General features: G+C 32.1%; 1 protein-coding gene across 6 annotated transcripts in view; it reads right to left on the minus strand.

Moving 5' to 3' along the window:
- Window positions 1-245: 245 nt before the first annotated feature.
- Window positions 246-23,821, minus strand: part of LOC120773648 (sex-lethal homolog) — a 62,293-nt gene continuing 38,717 nt past the window's right edge. For 2 of the 6 annotated variants that reach the window (XM_040102656.1, XM_040102661.1), the window contains 5 exons: window positions 18,318-18,674; window positions 17,231-17,338; window positions 11,010-11,191; window positions 10,671-10,903; window positions 246-1,050 (listed from right to left, as the gene is read on the minus strand). In XM_040102656.1, the coding sequence (XP_039958590.1) occupies window positions 983-1,050; window positions 10,671-10,903; window positions 11,010-11,191; window positions 17,231-17,338; window positions 18,318-18,674 (948 nt within the window). In that variant the 3' untranslated portion in view covers window positions 246-982. Of the gene's footprint in view, window positions 1,051-10,488; window positions 10,904-11,009; window positions 11,192-17,230; window positions 17,339-18,317; window positions 18,675-23,821 lie in introns of those variants that run through there. The other 4 variants (XM_040102659.1, XM_040102657.1, XM_040102658.1 and 1 more) reach the window with 4 other exon arrangements.

Below are 23,821 nucleotides of genomic sequence, written 5' to 3' on the forward strand. Positions count from 1 at the left end.
TTATTTAATAGTTTTAACGGTTATTTTTGAATTAGCTTATCATAACACAGTCGGAACATTGTTGTTGCTTGTGGCATAATTTTCATACATTTGTGTAGAAAAATTATTCATTACAAAAATTTAGTGTCTTAAACAACTTTTCTACAAATGCATACATTGGTAATTTGTTGCTGTTTTACCACAATTTAACAATTTGAGTTGTTATAAATATATTTTCGAATGTTTTTTTTTCAACACTTCTGGTTCTTATAACATGTTTTTTTTGGTTTGTTTTTTATTCTTTAATTATACGCGCAAAATTTGTTTGATTTTTAGACTAATTTCTCATAATTGGCTTAAAATCAGCTTTTTTCACACTAACATTATTTCACTTTTGGTTTGCACTTTTTTGGGCTAACACTCTAGCTCTTTTACTAATCATCAAAAAACTAGCTAAATAGAGATCGTTCAACATTTGCTACAAATATACAAATAGTACCATGCCATGAATAACCCCCACACTCATTTACGAACTTGCAAACGCCAACTACAATTTCAACTTATTTACGTTTTAAGTCAAAATTTGCATTTCTTTTACTTTTCCTTTTTTCTTCGCCCACCTTTTAGTACGAGTTTCCGCTTAAGCGCATACAAACGTATTCCACGTTTATATACACACATTTAAACTATGTATATATACATAATATACTTACATAACTATTTATTAGCATAGATTAGCTAGTGTTTTAGTAGTATATTTACCTAAATATGTGTAATTGTTGTGAAAGAGCACGCTTAATATCTGGGCTGTACAATTGTTGGATAGCTGGTTCGAGGGAAGAGTAGGATACGTGTGTTTGTTTGTGTGTGTGTGTGAAAAGTGTCGTGTACGTGATCGTCAACAGCATACGGTGCAGTCGATGCGATAGCGTGCACAAGTCGCCGAGAACGATGCCATGATCGTCGATGCAAGCAGCAGCAGCAGCGGCAACATTGTCACGAATTATAAATAGGGATAGTGATAGGATTTATTGCGATAAAGCCCGTCAATAAGGCCGGAATAATTGAAGTCTGCGGCAAAGTGCAAATTTGAGACGCGAGTTACATTACATAACATTTTGATGTCGACGTTGTTGTTGTTGTTGTTCGTTTGATGAGACGCGCGTTATGTTACATAGCATTTTGATGTTGATGTTGTTGTTCGTTTGATGTGGAATTATTTTGGTTGTAGTTGTTGCACGTCGTAGTTGCGAGTTGTGATTGCACAGCATGCGTGTAGAAGAAGCATGAAAGATAGAATACAACGGGAATGTAATTAAAGTAGCCAATAAGAGTAATTACTTTTTAATTAAAAATATTATCTTTTTAACAGTAATTGTATGTATGTTCATATTTGTGAATTTTTACACAATACATTTGTATGCAGTTAGCATAAACCTAGCAGGGTTGCAAATAATGCTTAAAAAAACAATTGATTTAATATTAGTATTAAAATTAAATTGTATTGCAACCTTATTTTGCAATCTTAATAAAAAATTACATAAAAATAAAAACAAAGTAATAAAAATCTCAAATCCCAAAATTAGAATTAGAAATTGAAAATCTAATCCACAATTTTTTAAATAAAAATTCGCAATCCTACAACCTAGAAATTGTAAATATAAACTTATGTTTGCCTCAAGTACATATTTACTCTTGTAAACACAATTTTATACAAAACAAAAATTTATTGTTTAAAAAAAATTTACAAGAGCAATTTATAACAAATATAGTACTATAAAAATGTATTAAATTACAAAAAAAAAATATGCAAAAAAATATTAGTATCGACAGTGTATGTATATTTATAATAAGATATAAATAAAAAAAAATATTAAAAAATGTTAATAAAAATACTAGAAATATATAATTATAAAAACATAACCTAACAGTCATTGGACAAAAGAATAAGATATTATTAAAATATGCAACTAAATTTTTAAAATAAAGTTAATATATTTACATATATAAGCAGTTTCTAATAGCAATTTGCCATTCGTTAAAAAAACGCAAAAATCAGTTAGAAAAAATATGAAAAAATTTAATACTTTAAAACACTGATAAAAAAATTTAATTTTTTTTTCTAAAATTGTTTAAAAAAAAATTATAAATTTTTTTAACAACTGTGTTGCCATTTGTTAGGCTAAATGTGTGAAAAAAGCTTCTAAAAAAGATCAAAAGCTGTTTGAAACCGACTTAAAACAAGTAGAGCCTTCATTTTTGGGAAATTATTATTAAATAAATAAACATTGAATAGCAAACAAAACAACTAAGGAAAGGCTAAATTCGGATGCAACCGAATATTTTATACTTTTGCAACTTGAAAGAATCAAAGCCAGGGAAATATGTACCTTAAGGTGCAAACTATCAATCAGGGAATAGAAATTGAAGAAATTATATATAGAGTTGAACTTCCCTAATACGAATCACCTTAATCCACAAAAAACTTCGATTTACATTGATGGAAAATGTCTCTAGCGGGAAAAATGGCACAAAATGGTCAACCAAAATGGTACATTTTTCATTCATTAAGGTTCATTAAATATATATAAAAAAAATAAATTGAAGTTTGATAAGAAATACGAAAAGACTTTTTCGACTACCCAATTTGTATGAAATTTGCCTTCTATTACCTATTCAAGAGTTCGAGATAAGGGGATCTTCGAGTTGTAGAAGTTCGAATTAAGGAAGTTCAACTGTATATACATATGTACATACATAGTGCTAAGTTATGGTGTTTTATAGGTTTTCTTTTAATAGCTTTTTCTCGGCGTGTCAGTGTTCCGATTATGCCTATCTACGAACTGCGCCTTAGTTTTTTGCCAAGGAACATGTGGACCGACTTCATCAATATACCTCAATTTTTACTCAAGTTACAGCTTGCACGGACGGACGGACAGACAGACAGTCACCCGGATATCAACTTTTATCGTCATCCTGTTCATTTATATGAATGTATATAAAGCCATATCTACTAAAACTATTATACTCTATAGCAACATGTTGCAAGTGCATAAAAACATTATTTTTTATGTAATAATGTTATTTTTTCTGTTTTACTATTTTTGTCCTTAGCAATTAATTTAAGAATTTTTAAAATTTTAAAAATATTAAAATTAAGTATTATTAAATGTATACAATTATTTTTATTATAATAATAAACAAAAACAAAAACAAAAAAAATTATATAATAATAAACAAAAAAAAAACTTAAAAACATTAAAATTAATAATTATTAAATGTATATACTTTTTGTACATAAAAAAAACTTTAAAATGTTATGTTTAAAAATATCACGAAAATATGTGTGTTATAAATAAATTTTATCAACAATTAGCTCGGCTTTAAAAAAAATATATTTTTTCTATTTTTTGTAAAATTGTACACATTTTATTAGCAAAGGTTAGCGGTGCATAAAAAAGATTATTATTATAAAAAAATTAAATACGAAATATCAAAACAAAAAATACATCGTAAGTATGTATTATAATATTCATAAAAACCTAATAATTAAAAAAGGTATCGGAAAAATTTATGAGCAAAAAAATTAAGATTAATTACATAAAACTCTTAGGTTAGTTCGTATCATTATTATTATTTTTTTTATACTAAAAAGGATTAATTTTTAAATTACCAGTATTATATGTATGTATGTAATAAATACATGTTGTAGTAAATATTTTCTCTGGCATGATTTTAAAACTAAGTATTATATAGAATAAATAAACGTTATGAAAAAATTAGCTCAATTTCAGAAAAAAATAATAATTTTAATTTAAATGTAATATTATATAAAAGTTATGAAAAAAATTAGCTCGGTTTCGAAAAAAATATATATATTTTTATATTTCCAAACATTTTATGCGCAAAGTTTAGCAATTCTTAAAAAAAAATTAATTAAGACATGGTAAAGTAAAATTACCTGTCACAAGACTATTAAATTATTCTGTTTTTACAAAAAAAATTAAATTAAATTAAATTGCTTCAATAAAATTTTGTTTATATCGTTAACATTTGTTGTGTTGAACAAACTGTATTTTCTCCGCTACAAAAGATTCAATCATTATCAAATTCTGCGCCAGTATTTCTTTTTTCAAAAAAAATTGTGATTTTCGCATGAAAACACTCATGCAGTTGATATGACAAAATTTTTTAATTAGCAAAAAAAATGTATATATATTATATATAATATTACAACACTCTGGTTCACCCTATTACTTATTATTTTTTTTATTTGGTTTCTTTATATATTTTTGCAAATGCATGTATGTGGTAATGTACTTAAGTTTAGATAAAAAATACAAAAAAAATCTCACCTTCGTTCAGTGGGAACAACAACATTTGGATATACTTGCGAATATCTACTAAATCACGTTTTCAATCTATAAAAAAAATTTGCAGTAAATACACATTAACAAAAAATTAGTTATTGCTGGATATTTAATATAGCGTATTGTAAAAAAAATAACAAAAACAATGCATAGCCGACTTGTAAGCGGCTGCAACACGAACAACAATCACAGCCCAGGTGAATTTGTTTTATTTCATTTTTATTTTAATTTATTTTTTTTTACTGCGGAAAGGGAATGTGTGTTGTGGAAGGCGCTGCAGCCAGCAAATTTTCTTTTGCTCCTTTTGCGCTAAGAAGTTTACGTAGTAACGGGAGTGAGGAAGTTTATAGAAGTACTTACTTGCCTTTGTTTTTCGATTTTTTTGGCTGATTTGATTGCTGCTGAGCGCGCACGTGATTTTTGGTTTTGATGCAGCGAGCTTCGCGAAATATATTTGCTTGCATTTTACTAGGTATGTTTGTTTGCTTAACTGGCAGCTAGAAAAAAAATTAACAAAAACAACAAAAACGAAAAAAATACTTCCCGCTGAATGTTGTGAAGGTACAATTAACGGTACACGCAAATGTCATTTGCCTTTGCGCAAACAAGGTTGCATTTTTTTTTGTTTTGGTAAAAAAAAATTCAAAAAAATATGTATTTTAGCATTTTTATTTAATTACATACTGACATGAATATTGAAGTACTTGCGAATGTATTATTTATATTACTATTTGTGTAAATATTTTTTTTTTTTAATTCTAATTGTATTTTTTTACTTCAGTTTTTAATTTTTCTATTTGAAGAAAAACGCTGCAATGACGCGCTCTAGTACTATGATTCATATTCATAAGATTATATGTTTTACTATGTTTATATAATAGGTGTTTGGGTACATTTGCTATTTTAAACTTAATTTTATTTATTTCTTGCTTTTCTGACCAATGTTTGCATAAAATGCTCCTTATAATGAAGCTTTGGAGGCTTATTTTAAAAAAATCTGCTAGACGGCTAATAAACAAGCGATGTTGCATGTTGCTTTAGTAGAAATGTTTTATTTTAGTGTATATAATAGAAAAAAAAGAATAATTCAATTTCATTCATTAAATAAATATTTTGTATAATTAGTTGAAATTTGTTGTTTAATAATTTTTAATTTATTATGGTGTAAATATGTGTAAAATTTTTATCAAAAGTAATAAAAAAGTGTTAAAGAAAACAATTTAATATTTTTATTTTTTATTAATTAAAAAGAAAAAATTAAAAGCAAGGGTTTTAAAATTAAAAAAAAAAATATAATAAATAAATTAAAAAATAAATTAAAAAATAATAAAATAAGAAGTAAAAACTGTTTTATTGATTGAAAAAAGTAATTATTGAAGGAAAAGCAGTAAGTTCTTTACAAGAATACCATTTTAAAGACTAGATAGCCGACCACAAGTAAAAAAATACTCCAAATCCCACAATTATAGACTCAATTGCAATACATTTCATAAAAAAAGTGCAGTCAGCATAGTCTTCGTTGGATGAGCGAAAACTGTTGTAGCGACCATACAGTGCATCCATAATCGATAAATTATCGACTTCACGTAAATTAGACGCATTCATGTTCAAATGTAAACAAACAAAATTTAGAGCGGGCACTGTAAAGGCCACGCAAATTAGTTTTAGCTTAATATTACACATACATATATTTATATATGTACATATACAAAGAAGCAAAAAACAATAATAAAAGTGGCATAAAAATTAAGCGCAGCTGTTACTAAACAGCCGCAGCACATAGTTGTATGTTAAATTAACTTAAATTTTATGCAGTTTTGCGCGACAAGTCGAGTTTAAGGCAGCGTACAAAGTGGACCGCACTCATTGCTTATCAGCACAAAACACACGGGAGTTTTCCACGTAAAAAGCTGTGCTGTGAAAAGGAAATATACGAGTATGAGCCAAATAATGTGTTTATTTCTACAACACTTTCTTCAGCTAAACGTAGAACAACACAACCTTTCACGTCGAAATCTCCCAAGGCCCTTCCACACCCTCCACCCACCCTGTATGTGTGGAAACACTGTTGCAATTTGATCTTCACCATTCCATGTTAAACGTGACCGCAGGGGGTATAATAATTGTCAATTACCCCCAGTTCAGCTACTAAGTTGAACTAAAAATGGCCATGGCGAACGTTCACCTTTTGGAGACACACATACATATTCGGAACTGACAGTTAGCATTGACTTGTTTAACTATTTTGAGATAATTGCAGAAAAGCTAGATTTCTCGCGGCGACTTTATAGTTTACATTTTCATCAAGAAGATTCCAGATTTCACACGTTACAAATTTATAAAGCCAATTATGTGCCTGTTTTAGCTTAAAACGTGTCTTCATTTTTAGTTATGTATACATTGTGACATTCTTGTAGGAGCTGAAGGGCATCCCTAAAAGTGCTTATAAAAAGTGTTTTGAAGGCTAGAAAAAACGTTAGCTTACGTCTATTACAGCAGGTTCCTTTTAAGGCGACAGAATAGTGCGCAATAATTAGGCGCTATGTCCTCGCAGAATCAGTTCGCAATGTGACATCGATAGGAGCAGAACTTACTGTGCTATATTAATAAAAAATATTAAGTGAACTAGAAAATGTAAATGTAATTTGGATCAGAAGTATCTTCCTCACTGCCAAACACCTTTTTGTGGAGGACTTTCAGGAGATCTTCTACAGGAACGACGGTACCCAATATTTTTATTAATAAAATATATTAAATCTTTTCGAAATATATTAGTTTTTTCGAACTTACAAGTACCCCTTAAATAATGGAATCGTCAACGAAGAAAATCCCCGACATATACATATCTTTTTTTTTTATCTAATCAGACCTCTTAAGTATTATTTATTGCATAAAATATGCAGATAACAATTTTCATACAAAAAAGAGATATAATGGCATGTTTGAAAAAATAATTAAATAACAAAAAAAATTCTTGAATGGGCCCACATTGGCTAGCAACTTGAAAAGCGATCTCGATGGTGGCCCCTTACTATTGGAAGAATCATGTAACTTCATCCAAAACACAAGCAATTTCTCCCTGTTTTCTTTTTAGAAGCCCTTTCCCATATCATGATTTTCGGCCCTAGTATTCACAAGAAGTTTACACTAAGCCTGAATATGTATGGTCTTGTACAGACATATGTATCTATGGTATAACATTGCCACTTTCAACGTTTTTATTAAATTGGTTTTACGTGTTCTCGAAAATTTGGCAACAATAATGTTAATGGGTTTAGATATTAAATGTTTAAACTTTAGATCAATAATAATTGAAAATTATTTTTCCAAAGGCGGGCCAAAACACCCATAAAAAGCGTTTTCAAAAGTCTCGAATGAAAACAATGTTGATTAGTTTTTATGATTCAAAGCAGACTGTCCGCAAGGAATTCGTTCCTGTTAATAGATATTACTTTTTAAGCGTTTTCCATCGTTTGTGTAAAATAATTGATCGTGTTAGACCCGAAGATGTATACCGCTGGCAAACAGACAATAAACTTCTTCGATTTTTTATAGGTTATTACCCAAGGAAACGTGCTAATTTTTTATTATGTGAAATAAAAAAGTTTAATAAACCATCAATAGTTTAGCGCCTGTTGGAGAGTTAGCACTCTAACATACTAAGTCAAGCTTTCATGTAATATCTATAACTAATACCACTCTCATCCGTTGGATTGAATGAAATAAACGCATGTAAAACAACAGAGCCCAGCTAAGGGTTTATTTTTTAAATGTTAACTGTTTAAACGGAAAAATTATTAATTGAAATATTTTAACGAGGAATGTGAAATATTTAATAAAATATAATGGAAATCTACAAATATTATTTAAGAATTTACAAAACTTTAGTAGTTTGAATATTTGCTGCAGAAAAGTTTTGATTTAAGTAATATTATAAAGATAAATTAAAATAATAATTTTGCTGCTTCTTTATATAAAATGCTGAGCCTTAAGGGGATTGGTTGTATTTTTTTTTCCGGTCGGCTAACTAGATAAACTTGCGAATATAAACAAATTTTGATGTTATAAAAAAATTTTTAATAAATAAAAAAAAATATTGAAAGTAAAATGGAAGAAAAACAAATTTAAGGCTAAGAAAATAAGAATTAAATGGCAAGGAAAAGAAGAAATGTCTGCTTGTTAGTTGTATATATCGCAATTTTATTTAATTAATACAATGATCTTTCAGGATTTCCGCTAAAAATAATATATTAAGTGTATAAAATATATTAATTAAACGATTAGAAATCAAAATTTTCCATAAGCAAAGTTATTTCGTTTTAATATGTGGTACAAAAACTAAGCAAACAATTTTTTTGCATAATTTGAGCTGCGCCTAATGTTTTAATAAAGCATGCTTCGTATAGAGAAAAAAAAGTGACTGCAGAATATAAAATTAGAAAAAAAATTTAAATTAAATAAAAAAAAAAATTAATTAAAAAAAATTTAATTAAAAAAAAAACTTGAATATTTTTCTTAGTCAGTAAGAAAAAAATATGTTCGAACGAAATTATAGATTATAGTTAGTACTATGTATATTTTGCTTTCAAAGAAAAAAATCTAAATTACTCCAACACGCTTAGATTTTTTTTAGTAAATATTCACCAGTAAACATATATAAATTATTAAATTTCGGATAATAAAGGTCTCTTATAGATATATGCTATATAGGTATGTCTTATTTATGTCGCATTTTATTTTTTAAAGCAATTATGTTTGTATATATGTATGTATGTATGTATATACGACTTAATCACTCAAAAGCGACAGAAGAATATATTCATTATATTTACTAAAAAAACATTTATGCAAACAAAAAATCGAAAACTGTTTAAAAATAAATTTACCAACATTGCGTGCAAAAAATTTTGTCATAAAATTTTTTTTCTTTTGACACTTATTTTCTTTTGCAAACGAAAACAAATTGAATTTTATTTTCTGCGTTTTTTTTATTTTATTTCCTCAGCATAATAATTATATTTAATTTTTTCCTGTGTTTAGGTAATAACTTAATTTTTGTCAACCGAAATAATTACAAAAATTAAAAAAAAATATTTTAATTTCTTTTTTTTTGTATTTTAGCCAAACCGAAATATTAAAAAAAACATTGTTTTCATTGTTTTAGCCAATAATTTAATTTTTAGGAGACAAAATAATTCAAAAATAAAAAAATAAGAAAATATTAAAAAATACATATATATGATCTGGTTCTGTGTCAGCCGAAATAATTAAAAAAAAGAAAAAAAAAAAAAAAAAAAAAAAATATATATGTATATAAAAAAAGAAAAAATATATATATATATAAAAAATATATATAAAAAAATATGTATAAAAAAAATTAAAATAATTATTTAACTTTTTTTGTATTTTAGACAAGCCATTGTGTTTTAAACCCAAATATTAAAAAAAAACATACTTTTTTTGCTTTAGCCAATAACTTCATTTTTATCAGCCGCAACATTTTTTATTTTTCTTAGTAATTTATTTGAGATTTTATATTTTACTTTTAATATTTGTTATTTAAAATATTTTTTTGTGTTTTTCAGTTAATTCAGCTTAAATGGATTATTTCAGCAAATAAAAAAAATATACCTTAAACATTGCCGCAATCTAGCGAATCAGCAGACCCCTTACATATTATATATGTATGTATACTCATATACTCATCCCGGAAAATAAAAAAAAATAAAGAATAAATAAATTCATTAGGCTCGGTTTTGACGTTACTTTGCGTATATCAGCAAGAGTGTTCCGTAAACAAGAGCCACACAGATTATTATTGCATTATCTTTCTATTATTCTCTTTTATAATAGATCTCTACGTACGGGTATAAGAAACATTAAACAAAAAATTACAAACAAAAAAATATATATTAGTTCATTTAACGTCTGCTTGTGTTTTTTTATTATTTAGCTTTAAAGTTTAGGAAAAAAAATGTTTATATTACGTTTATATTTTAAAATATTATTATATTATATTTTCTTTGCTTAGCTTTTCACGCTTTCATGCATTGTCTGTCTGTTTGTCATTAATAATGCTTCATGCGTTCGCTTTGCCAAACAAAAAAAAACATAAATAAAGAAAAAACTCTTATATCAAGATCATCAAAGGCGCTGCTTTTTGCGCTCCTCTACACCAGCAAAAGTTATTATCGTTCATATTCATCATACATACACTACTACTATGTACGATTAATTAATAAAAGTTTTTCATCGTTTAAATGAATTTCTGTGCATTATGATAGGGATGCATCTTTTGGAAACGTGATTTATTTTGTCTACCTCTGTGCACCATATTGTTGTAGCCCATATTCATGAGTGGTGGTGGAGGACCGCCCATACCGCCACCACCGCCGCCGCCGCCACCAATCAATTTCACCTGTGACATGTATTGCTGCGCTTTCGCTTTGCCATGCTCCTCGGCTAAGCGTACAGTGAGCGGCTGAGATCCACCCTCGGGTATGACATTGTTCAGAGCGGAAATTGCCTCCTGTGCTTCTTCGCGCTTATTGAATCTATAACGGTAGGTGCCAATTGGAAGCATGTGTAAGTGGACTAATGCCGCTGAATATTTCCTACAAAAATTATAACTTACAAATAAAGGGAAACGTTTGAACTCACCTGACAAATGCAACGCCACGTGGTTTGCCCGTCAATTTGTCTCTTAGTATATTCTTTTGTACAATCATGCCATATTTACCGAATATGGTATCCAATTGATCATCGGTTATTGTACGTGGTAGATTCGTAACATACAAATTGGTATCCTTAATCGATTCACCGCCAGGACGAGCATATGAAACCTGTAAAATAAATAAAGAAATTTTCATATTATAAAAAAAAGAAGAAAAGAAAATGTGGAAAATATTTGAAAAACTGAGATACTCTCTCGATGAACAAGAACCAAACTCTATAAGTCACTCATTATTTCCGTCCTGCTGTATGGTGCAGACGCATGGACAATGATAACATCTGATGAGTCGACGTTAAGAGTTTTCAAGAGAGAGGTTCTGCAAAAGATTTATGGTTCTTTGCGCGTTGGCCACGGCGAGTATCGCATTCGATGGAACGCTGAGCTTTATGAGATATACGATGACATTGAGGTAGTTCAGCGAATTAAGAGGCAGCGGCTACGCTGGCTAGATCATGTCATCCGAATGGACAAGAACATTCCAGCTCTGAAAGTATTCGACGCAGTACCCGCCAGGGGAAGAAGAGGAATAGGAACACCTCCACTCCATTGCAAAGACCAGGTGAAGAAGGACCTGACTTCGCTTGCAATCGCCAATTCATGTCACGTAGCGAAAAGAGGAAACGACTGGCTGTTGTTAACTCTGCTATAATCGCGTAAGCGATGACAACGCCAGTAAAGAAGAAGATATTCTAGTAGTTACAGATACACACTGTAATGGACAGACAGCGACGGACTTCAGACATACACTGAACTTGATTCATAGTGGAGCTATTAACAACTTCACTGACTCCCTCCCACTGCATGTCGTGCTTGGAGTTAAACCACGCAACCCGCGAAAATAGAGCAACTCTTGCACAACATCGTGCTTTATAAAGCAGCAGGTACACTGCTACCTACGTATGTACCTTTCCTAGGACTCCTATTAAATCATTAAAACACCGTCTCTTACTAAGTATAACAGTAGTTGAGATGGTTGTACGCAATCATCCACGTTGGGTTCAATATGATGTTGAATCGAGCAGCGCAGTCTGAGGGCATTCCCGACCTACTCAAATCTACCTTTCAGACAGAGCACCTCGCAACTGAACTGACAAAAAACCGCTGCTTAACCCAATAGCACTTCTATCGCCGCCCTTGTAGTTGTTACCTCTTCAACTTCCTATTCTAACAAATCACTAAATACGAGAGGCACTATCATCGAATCAAATCGTAAAGAAAAGTGACAACAAGAAGAAATCACAAAGCTAGTGAAATCATAGCAAAGCAATCAAACGTTTTCCATAAACACATTCCACACTTCTCAGCTTGTTTACATTTTAGGGCGGTTGAGAACAGCGAATGCTCCAGCTTCGACGGGTCCTGCACACGCGGTGCGAGCAGCAGCAAATTGACAATAGTTATTTTTGTTATGAATAACAACAGAAACAACAAAAAAGTTTGCTTTTCATCACTGCCTTGATTTGTTGTCAATGAGCTCTCGCCCGATCTGCATTACTATTTGTACGTTGCGAACGCAATCGCAACCGTCTGCGTGTATCGGTCGGTATCTGGCATACTGTCTGTCTGCGTTAAGTGAGGTTATTATTTGATATACGCTTTTTATGATTTTTATTTTTGTTTGTTTTGTGAACCAACTACAATACCGTTGGCGTCCAATGACACATTGTGTTTGTCATAATGAATTGAAGTGAATGTGTCAAAATTGTTGCTAGACAAATAAATGACATTGATGAACTAAAGATAAATAAATCAACACTTCCGTGGGTGGGTATCATTTAAAACTGCGTTGTATCTCCATATATTTGCAAAGACATATTTATATCTGGGCTGTAGGGCAGCTGCGGAAGCGTTGGGATGCCGGCCTCGGTTAGGTAGCTGTTCACAAGAAAGGCTGTATGAGCCGGGGCGTTGTCGTGGTGCAACATTTAATCGGCTGCGATGTCTTGTCGGACCCGATTGACTTTTCGTTTGAGGCTCTTGAGGACTTCCACGTAAAACTTGGCATTGATTTGTCCAGGAGAAACAAATTCATGGTGGTCGATGCCTTTGATGGCAAAAAAGATAATCAGCATCGTTTTCACTTTGGATTTGCCCTCTCTTCCCTTTTTTGGGCGAGGCCCTCCAAAAAGTCCTGGTGCCACCGAAACACACCACTTCTAAAGCAAGATCTGGGTAAGCCTACTTGATCATATCAAACGTCTCTGTCGCAGATTTACTCCGAAGTACAGTCGCGGCAGAAGAAAATCAGTCCTATTAAATTCCAGACAAACCCTGTATATTCGTCAGCCACCTAAATAGATGGTCCACGAGCATCACATTTTGCAGACAGAAACTCTGATTATGGCCCGACATCTTTTAAATATTGCACAACTGGACTTATCCCATAACTAAGGACAGTTTTTCTTTTTCAGCGTCTACTTTTCCTTTGTCTTATGGATCCCTGAAGTTCATATAACCTCAAAGTAAACCTCGCTCATTACATAAATTAGCTAATGCTTCAGTCTTCAGTATAAACTACTCCAGTCAAACATGAAACTCAGACAACCGCCGACACTTGCTTTAACAATATTTCTTTCAATTCACATAAAGGGTGTTTTTTTTAGAGGTAGAGAATTTCTTAAATGGATATCTATCCAAGCAAACAGATGAGCTTAAGATTTCACAACTTCGTGTTGTATGCGGCAAATTTACTCTGACATTTTAACGTCAAATTATGTATATTCAGTGATCTGCCATATTTCTGGCGTAATGAGTGCGTAAAAGGAAAAAACGCTCTATTTGGATGATTAGTAGTGCCTAATAGGTACTCTAGGTCTCCCTTCTTCGAAAAATAGGAACTGCTTGCTGTGATTTGCGCGTTGCTATGGGACCATACTTTTTAAAACTAAAGTTGGAGCAAACGTTGGTGACATTGAGGAGGGCTACAGACATACATACTTTCACTTCTCCTTGGGCCTCCACCTCAATATGTATCATCCAACTATAAACACAGCGCGCAAGTCATTAGTAAAGGGTCTAATATTTGGTGAGAATAGTGGCATCGAAAAATGGACTTGGCTTTTGGCCACCTAAGTAATGTGATGTATCTATTGTTCGACCATTTTTGGTCTGTGTACGTCAAGTCAGTGGGTTTTACCGAAAAAATTGCTATGACTGAGGCGACTAACCCAACAATCGGCGCGTCATTGACGAGAATAAAAAAATTCAAAATTTTATTATTATTTTTTGTATTTTATGTGTTTAAAATAAAGTTCCATGCCTCTAAGAAAACAACCTTTATTTATAAACACTGCACTACTTTGAGCTGCTCTTGTTTACTGCTCGCCCTCACACCTGCATCCCATAAAAATTACCTAATATTTCGCTTGCGTGCGCTTCATGAACTGTAAGAATGTTTCGCTAAATTTTTTATCATTTTTCACTTGATGTCGCTTGCCTCAACACAAACCCACACAAATGCACACTTGGCCAAATCTCTAAGGATTTCAAGTTTATTTCTATTTTTCTTCTTCATTTCAATTCATTTTAACTATATTTTTGTGCGCATTCATGGCTCATCATTGCTGTGCACTCACAGACAGTATTAGATTTTCTATTTTTATCCACAATAAATGAAATTGAAAATAAAATACCAAAAATGTGGTGGCATTTACTTCTTACAGGATAGAATGTGAATGACGAGAGAAATGGTATGAGTATACAAGTGAAATTGAGGCGTTTAAAAATAGGGCGTAAGCTTAAATTACTGGCCTATGTAGGTTGTGCGCCTTAAAGTATGCTTGTGAGCTAGAAATATACAATTTAAGTGTAGTCCAGTGCAATTTTAAGTTGCAAAAAATATTGCTGTAGTCTATTAATTTTTATTTTCAAATAAGTTGCATATCATTACAATTATTTGACGTTGCAAGCATAAAACTTGTTTTTTTTTTGTTTTGAATGTAGGCAATAACAATTATAAGCGAGTTTAACGAGGAAATGCCCTAGGTGGCACACAATTTTTTACGAAGTCACAAAAAGAAAGAACGGCTGGTTAGTCTACGCTGGACGGGATTAATATTTGGTTACAGCTTGGCACCCCAATCGTTTTACCGAAAGCTATTTCAGGGGTTTCGTACTACGAGTTAGGCATAATGAAAATAACTATTTAATCGAGATGTTCGGATGAATATCCAAAGCTTTTCCATTACGAGACTAGCGAGACATCACATTGTGCTGTTAGGCCAAGAGAATTAGTTTATAGTGATGACACGTGAGCCAACTACCGTGGGAGGCCTCCTCAACATCGCGTATAAAGTTCTATCGAGCGTATTGTGTGAAAGATTAAAGCCCACCGCCAATAAACTGATTGACCCTTATCAGAGTGGCTTTAAGCCTGGTAAATCAATAACTGACTAGATATTTACCATGCGCCAAATCTTGGAAAAGACCCGTGAAAAGAGAATCGACACGTACCACCTTTTTCGATTCAAAGCTGCTTTTCACAGCACGAAAAGGAGCTGCCTTTATGCCGCGATGTCTGAATTTGGTATCCCCGCAAAACTAATACGGCTGTGCAAACTGACGTTGAGCAACATGAAAAGCTACGTCAGGATCGGGAAAGACCTCTCCGAGCCATTCGATACCAAACGAGGTTTCAGACAAGGCGACACCCTTTTGTGTGACTTCGTCGGCACTACGAGTTTTCGAGAGAAAGGTTCTGCGGAAGATTTATGGTCCTTTGCGCGTTGACCACGGCGACTATTCTACTCGATGGATCGATGAGCTATATGAGATATACGATGACATTGAGATAGTTCAGCCAATTAACAGACAGCGGCCACGCTGGCTAGGTCATGTCGTCCAAATGGATGAAAACACTCCAGCTCTGAAAATCTTCGACGCAGTACCCGCCGGGGGAAGCAGAGGAAGAGGAAGACCTCCACTTGTTAGCTATCTACGATCCCCAAGCCTTGAAGAGTAACGAATCGAACTGCACCTTACCACACGCTCAAACAAACTGGCAGCACTTGTGATACAACCCTGAGCTAACATGTCTTCGGGCGCATCGGACTTAAAGTTGCTTTCAATTCCCGGTCTATGACAATTCTTAGAAATATTTTAAGTCCGAATTTTCACCACCCTAATCCACTTGCATATATGTAAGTGCGTATCCCAAACCAACCTTCAAGCAACAATTTAAATCGAAATTTCAATATACAACACAAAAGGAAATCAATATGAAATGAAATACTTAGAAAGTCAAAAGCGGCGGCAGGGCAGAGCGCAACGCATTGCCACAGCAAAAGGTTGTTAGTGAGTTTTAATTGTTCACTATTCCATCCTTTTGCACAGCATTTTGCAGTGTATTTCTCATTTTCGATTTCTTTGCACTTTTTTGTAGTTAGATAGCACGGCGCATTGAAATTGGAGCAAACAAGTGCGCCAGCTGCGATACGCTGCTGCTACTCACTTGACCTTTGACCAAGTGTTCATAAAAAATCAGCAGTTCGCAGCAAAGGCCACCGGGCAGAGTGGGCGGAACTTGCTCGCTTGCTGCACTAAATCGAAACAAAATTTTCACAACAAAAACATAACTAATAAACTTCAAGTAACCACTTGGGGAGCGGGAGCTTAAGTTAATATTATTCGAAAATAAGAAAAAATTTGAACTTCGGTTGCACCAGTGTTTTTCATACGAGTTATAAAAAATCTTTCAGTTTGCATGACAGATATATGCTATTGGGAGCTTCTTGTGGAGAAAAGGATGTGTGCAAATTTCTTCTTCTATCTCAAAAACTGAGACACTTCTTCTTCTTCTTTACTTCATCATTGGTACTGTTTTTTTACGTGGCGGGCCCCAAACCCAGCGCACAAACCTGTGGAGGGCATGTTTCGCCTTCTCACTTTAGCTCGCCTTGAAACGGATGATTTCTGGCTACCTAGAGGATACTTGGTCAAAGACTGGAAGTCGTGAGCTGCTTGAGCCATATGTAAAAGAATCGTTTCTGGCCACTCCCAAGTGAATGGCAATCAGAGAACTTTCCTCACTTGCGTGAACTTCTACACATGACTCCAACCTCCGGATTGTTCGAACTGAGACACTACATAGTTCACATATATACAGACAGACGCCACATATACAAATGTAATATTAAAATGTTTTACTCACCTTTAAACGCTTATTGCGCACTGTTATGCCGTTTAAGCTTCTTATCGCTCGTTGTGAATCCGTTTCGGAAGCGTAATCAACAAAAGCGTAACCAAAACTGTAACCAGTCTATATTTGAGAGATAGAAAGAGCATAAAGAAAAGGAAATTAAATAACATTCATTAAAAATTGCCACACAAAAATTATAACATAAAATAATAAAACAAAAAAATGGATGAGTGATAAAAGGAAAAGCACTGCAGCGCACTTCAGCCGACATTCAAATCGTCAACATCCATCAGTGTAATAATATTAAAATGCTGAGCGGCATGCCGCAGTACTTTCTGCGTGGTGGGTAGATGGGAGGCAGAATGGATAGACTCATATACCTAAATATGTATGTATTGTATGTAGAAAGCCAAACAGATAGTTAGGCCATCAAGCAGATTGCTACCATGACAGCTGTGTTTTGTATCTGTGTGTGTGTTCGTGGTCGCAGTAATCCTGCTGAAGTGTTTGATATGCAGTGAAAGGCGCACGGAGGACTCACTACCTACGTACATACGCTTAGCACGTCGCAGAATTTGCGCGCGCGTTTGGTGTGTGTCATTAAATTTGACAGCTGACAGTTGACACTTCAAATGCAAAAGACAAAAAAAAGTATGCAAAAAAGTTTGCACAAAAAATCAACTTTGCAAAGTGAATAAATGAATTCATAATAGATAAAGTAAATATAGAAACAAGTAATGAAAAAAGAACGCCGAATAACTGACATTGTGGCATTAAATCATTCCAATATGATTGAGTGGGAAATTAAATTCGAAAAAGTGTATATTTTTGGAAAGCAATGGGAAACTGTACAGGACTGGTTCATATACTAAACTACGCAGTTTAAATGGAGTAGTCCGTGTCAAATTTGAACTTGAGTGTAATATTAAATATTGCAGTAAATGGAATGATATGAAAACAATTAAAACAGCTGTGGTATTAACCTATTAACCTAGGTGTTGTGGGAACACAAATACTGAAGAATTTTATCGGTATTCTGAAAGTTTGGGATAATTAAAAAGTAATTTCTTAAAATTACATATTAAATTGCATAACTCACCTTATAATCTCTCATTATTCTGCAAGTGTTTATAGGACCGATTGTCCTAAATAAAGCATAGAGTTCACGATCTGTCATATCTTGTGGTAGATAGTTCACAATTAGATTTGTGCCATTCGAGCCGCCACCTAGTCCGTCCCCGCCACCGCCACCGCCACCGCTGCCACAATTCAGCGAATTTGTGCTGGCGGCGGGCGCCATATTGTTCATGGAACCCATGGCGCTGCCGCCGCCACCACCCATGCTGCCACCGCCGCCGCCGCCGCCTGAAAAATCGTTATAACCGCGCCGATTCATTGGTGGACCTGGATACGACGAGGTGAAATCTGTATCCTGCGGTGAAAACGCATAACGTGACTGAAATATCAATTCAAACAAACAAGGTACGAACATACAATAGATGGCGCTTTTGCTTTTCATACAAGTGTTCAAGTTGAGTTGTTTCAAGTTGTTTTCTGAAGGATATCACTTGGTAGAGCGGTACATACATACATACATATTGAAAATATTATTTTGTTGCATTTTTTTTTAGAATATTTAAATTATTACTTAGAATTGCAGTTGCAAGTTTTTTAAGAGCATTATTGATTTTTTTTAATGTTACAAAATTTGTTTAGATATTTATATATTGTTTAATTTATGTTGTTGTTTGTTTTTGGTTTTTTTGGTGAAAAATTTAACGCTTGCAAAACACATTTGCAGAAAAAATTTTGTGAAGGAAAAAAATTACAAATGCATTATGATCAAGACAACGAATAGTAAGTAATATGTAATATACGAAAATTATGTAATCCTTATTTTGTTGTTATTTCAATAATTGTATGCAGCATAAAACACATTTAACGCTTTAATCAATATCAATTCATTTCAACTTTGGCCATTTGCAGAAAACAAAAAACACTCCACAATAAAAACTAAACTAAATGCACAACAATACAACAACACGTTTAGGAAAAATAATTCAACAAAATTCAAATTCAGTCACTACAAAAATGGAGGCATACAAAATGCACGCTATTGCTAGTAAAATGTATTGTGAAATATGCGTTAAAATCTAGTTTAGTATTTCTTTACATTTTAAAACGCGCGCTGCTAAAATAAAAACGAGAAATGTAGCTAAATATTTATAACTAAACGAAATTTTTACTAAAAGTGCTAGTTAAATATTGAAGTGTGATGATTTTTAATTCACGAACTATTATGTAGAAAGTAAACTTACATCAATTATCATTAAAAAAATAAGCGCCATGAATAAAAGTGCCGCGATTATTAAATAAATATGTATTAGTTTAACTTTGTTATGATGATTATTTTTATTTTTTGATTACTTATAAACATTAAATAATAGTAAACGTAGCATTGCATTTTAACCGTTTCTTGAAGCCACTAATGTGACATGTGTGCGGCTGTTCAAACAAGTCAGCTCATGTTTGCCTTAACTATAACGGCTGGAAATAATTCTCTCTTTGAGCAATAAAATACAGCTCCGGTGATACCAACATTTTCACTCACATTATAATTATATGTAAATATATTTGCGTGTATACGCTTTTAAACAAGACATATAGCAGAAATTACTGCATGTGGAAATTACTTTTTACTGCCATGAAAGAAACTAGAAAATGCAACGAGAATATGACACTACATTATCGAAAACGATAATCGAAAGGAGTTTTACATTGTGTTTAGAGCATCTTACAAGGCAATTCGTTTAGAGCAGCAATTGCTGGAAGTTACTGTAAAATATGGTAAAACTTAAAAAATTAACGTGAATTAAATAATGAATTGAATTATTTTTACATTACTATTACAAATATGATTGAATTTTCAATATATGAGCAGTCTAATATAAAAAAGTTTGAAATATATTTATGTATGTATTGTATATACTACACTTAATATGAGGAATTTAATTCTAACTTGCTTTACCAGTTATTAGTGATAAATGATTAACGTAATAATAAGTGAGAAAATATTGAACTTTTTAAATAGACAATATAAACAGTAGCAACAATAACAATAGCAACTTTATAAGTTAATTTGTTGAAAAAAATTTAGAAACTTTCATTTTCATATGTATAAACCGACGCTGACAAGTAGAAGAGGCTCGTATAAATATTAGATAAGCAATAGAGAATGTTAGTTATAAATATTAGTAGTAGAGTAAATAATATATAGTAACAGCTGGAAAGCTATACAGACATGTAGGTAATAAAATAATAACAAACAAATTAAGTAACAAAAAATGGCAAAACAATTAAATAAAATAAGATGAGACGAAAAATTAGATAAAAAGAAATAAGTGGAAATAAAAATAAATTATATGCCAAATATAAAAAAAATTCAACGAAAATAAAATAAACAAATAATAAAAATATTGTTACGTTATTTTGTAGAAGTAAAAACTCAAAAATTAAAAAAAGATGATTTCATTAAAAAAATACTGAAATTTGTATATGTAAGTCGTCAACCAAAAATATTGAAATATAAACTCTAAGCTGGAGAGTTCTGAACATTCAAAAAAAATTTTTGAAATTATAACACACTAACAAAAACTATTGGAAAATTTAAATATTAAATAATAAAATATCGTCACCTAAAATGCAAAACACCGTATCATCAAAAAAATAATTGAAAATCGTTGTCAGATATAATAACCAATATACAAGTATAACAATTTTATAACCAAACCTCAAATTTTGTTTCAATATGAGTGGTTTCTATTATATCGTTTTTCTTCACCTGTAAACTTATGAAAAATGATGTTGCGTTGTTTTGCATTTTAGGTGACGATATGTCTCTTAATTTCTGGTAAAATGAAAAAAGGACAGTAGCTATATAAAGAAAAATGTTTAAATATATTTTTGGTTAAACGCTTTACGCTCACATTTAATAGAAATTTTTGTAAAATTTTTAAAATTTCCATTAACTTTCTTCTCGAGTCGGGGCACACACAAAAAAGTTGATTTAAAAAATTATGTATAGTATATATTTTTTAAATTATTCATAGTTGTGTCGAACAGATTTGCTGCATAAGGAAATTGTACATAAATTGGAGTTGGAGTGGTTGTGAGTCTTTAGTGTAGCGGGTTAAGCAAATAAAATAAAATTAGAGTAATAAAGAAGAAGAATACATACACAATATGAAAATAGGAAATTTAACCCTAAAACGAGTCTCTTTAAACAGACTCACTCTTTAAGTTATAAGTCACGCACAATTCTCCAATGAATTCTTAAGGATTTCAAATTTTATTTATGACCTACCGCTTGTGTTTCAAAACCTCTAACTGCTCTGTCTCTCTCTCTCGCCTAACGCTCCTCCAAAGCTTATGAAAATAAACACCCAAGATCCCAACTGTCAATAAAGCTTACTTGGCGAGTGTTTTCTTAGGTGAAATAAAACAAAAACCTTTTTATTTCACCGCCCACCTTGAGTCCACTTCAAAGACTTCAACAATGGAAGCTCACTGGCAGTATATGGCTCATTCACACATATCCAACTTTTCTCAACTGTTTGCTGACAATTTCATACATTAAAAATTAATAGGAAAGACAGAAGATAGCCAACGAAGTGCAAACAAAGTGACGGCGACTTGTATTATATGGGAGAGGGAAAGAGAGAGCGATGAAAGCGAATGTAGAGCGCGTGGCAGCAAAAGATCTACACCATTTGTACACAGGCTGTTTTAGTGGGTTATGTGTGTCGATGTGGTTTTGTGCGTGCGAGCGTGTATGTGGGTTAATACACGTGCGAACAGAAGAAAGTTTTATAAAGGAAGTCAAGTACAGAAAATGGCAAAGAATTCTGTGTACGCCAGTAGGTGTGCGCTTAGCAGTGTAAGGCACACAAATTAAACACGTACATATAGTATGTATGTTTATGTGGAATTCAGATTGAGTTGCGGTTGTGTGTTGATAATGTGAAATTTCGGTTACAGCATTAATACATAAAGCGAGAAAAATCTATAAACGTGTGAACATCGTATATACACATTTGAAATGTTATCAGGCAATTGCAGGACTCGCTAATAAACTTTCAGAAGCAGCCACGAGTTGCGACTTGCTGTTCAAAAATAAAGAAAAATAATGCAATATAAATGACCAGCGCACCAGCGCGAAATAAATAAATTTGTTACTTTCACAAAAGTATGTATAAAACAAATAAAGTAATCGAAAACAAAATAATCGATAAGTTTACACAAAATAAACGATGAATTTACGAAGTATAGTTGTTAAATTTGTACACTAATCGAAAAAACCCCAAAAAAATAATCGATAAATTTACATAAAATAATCGATATTCACACATGATAATCGTAAATTTTGCACAAAATAACCGTTATAATTACACAGAATAATCGATGAATTTACATAAATTTCCACAAAATAATCGATAAATTTACATAAAATAATTGATAAAAATTACCGTTATAATTACACAGAATAATCGATGAATTTACATAAATTTCCACAAAATAATCGATACATTCACACAAAATAATCGATACATTCACACAAAATAATCGATACATTCACACAAAATAATCGATACATTCACACAGAATAATCAATAAATTTACAAAAAACAATCGACGAATTTACAGAAACTATCGATAATTTACAAAAACCATCGATAATTTACACAAAATAATCGATTAATGATAAATTAAGAAAAATCAATCATCAAAGTAATAAAAATAATTGCCACAATATTTTACAAAATATCAATTTTTTAATCATCAAAAACAAAATCATGACTAAATTGCTCGCTAGCCCAGCCTCCCACCTTTTCTTTAAATTGAGCACTGCCTGCTATAACTTGTCTCTGAAATTCTCTCAGTGTAGCAGTGCTGTAAATGTGTGCCTTTGTGCAAAAGGTCCATGACATAATTTTTAGGGTATTTGGTTATAAGTTGACATTGAAAGTTTTTAGAACTTACTGAGTTTATTTTTTGAAATACTAACACACACACACATACAGGGTAACAAATTTTCGCATTTTCAAATACATATGTACACACACACAAACGTACAACAGAAAACTTAAAATGGTTGAGTGAAAAACATGTAATGAGGTAACAGACGACAACAACGAACGCACAGGACAGCAAGAGTACGGAGCAAGCGTGCTGCAATACACGCACACAAGTAGTAGATAATATGAGAGTGAAAGTGAAACTAAAAATGAAATTGAAAATGGATGGATGATGCAGGATACAAGCGCCGTTGTCTGCATATGTGATTATGCATGACTGTGTAGGTATTCCATATAGTAAGACCACATGTGACAATGTAGTGTGCAAAGTTTTCAACGAGTTCATATTGCACTTTGCGGCATTGTTGACACACATGCAAACAAAGAAAATACATTTTTGGAATTTAAGCAACAGCAATGTGTTAAAATGTGATAAATTACTATCCTTCCGTCAACAGCTGATTCGCTCAGCTGATTCAGACGACTGGACGTCGAAGAGTGTAAGACCTCAAATGATCAAAAAACCACA

This window comes from Bactrocera tryoni, chromosome 4 (genome assembly GCF_016617805.1).
Source record: "Bactrocera tryoni isolate S06 chromosome 4, CSIRO_BtryS06_freeze2, whole genome shotgun sequence".
Taxonomy (NCBI): domain Eukaryota; kingdom Metazoa; phylum Arthropoda; class Insecta; order Diptera; family Tephritidae; genus Bactrocera; species Bactrocera tryoni.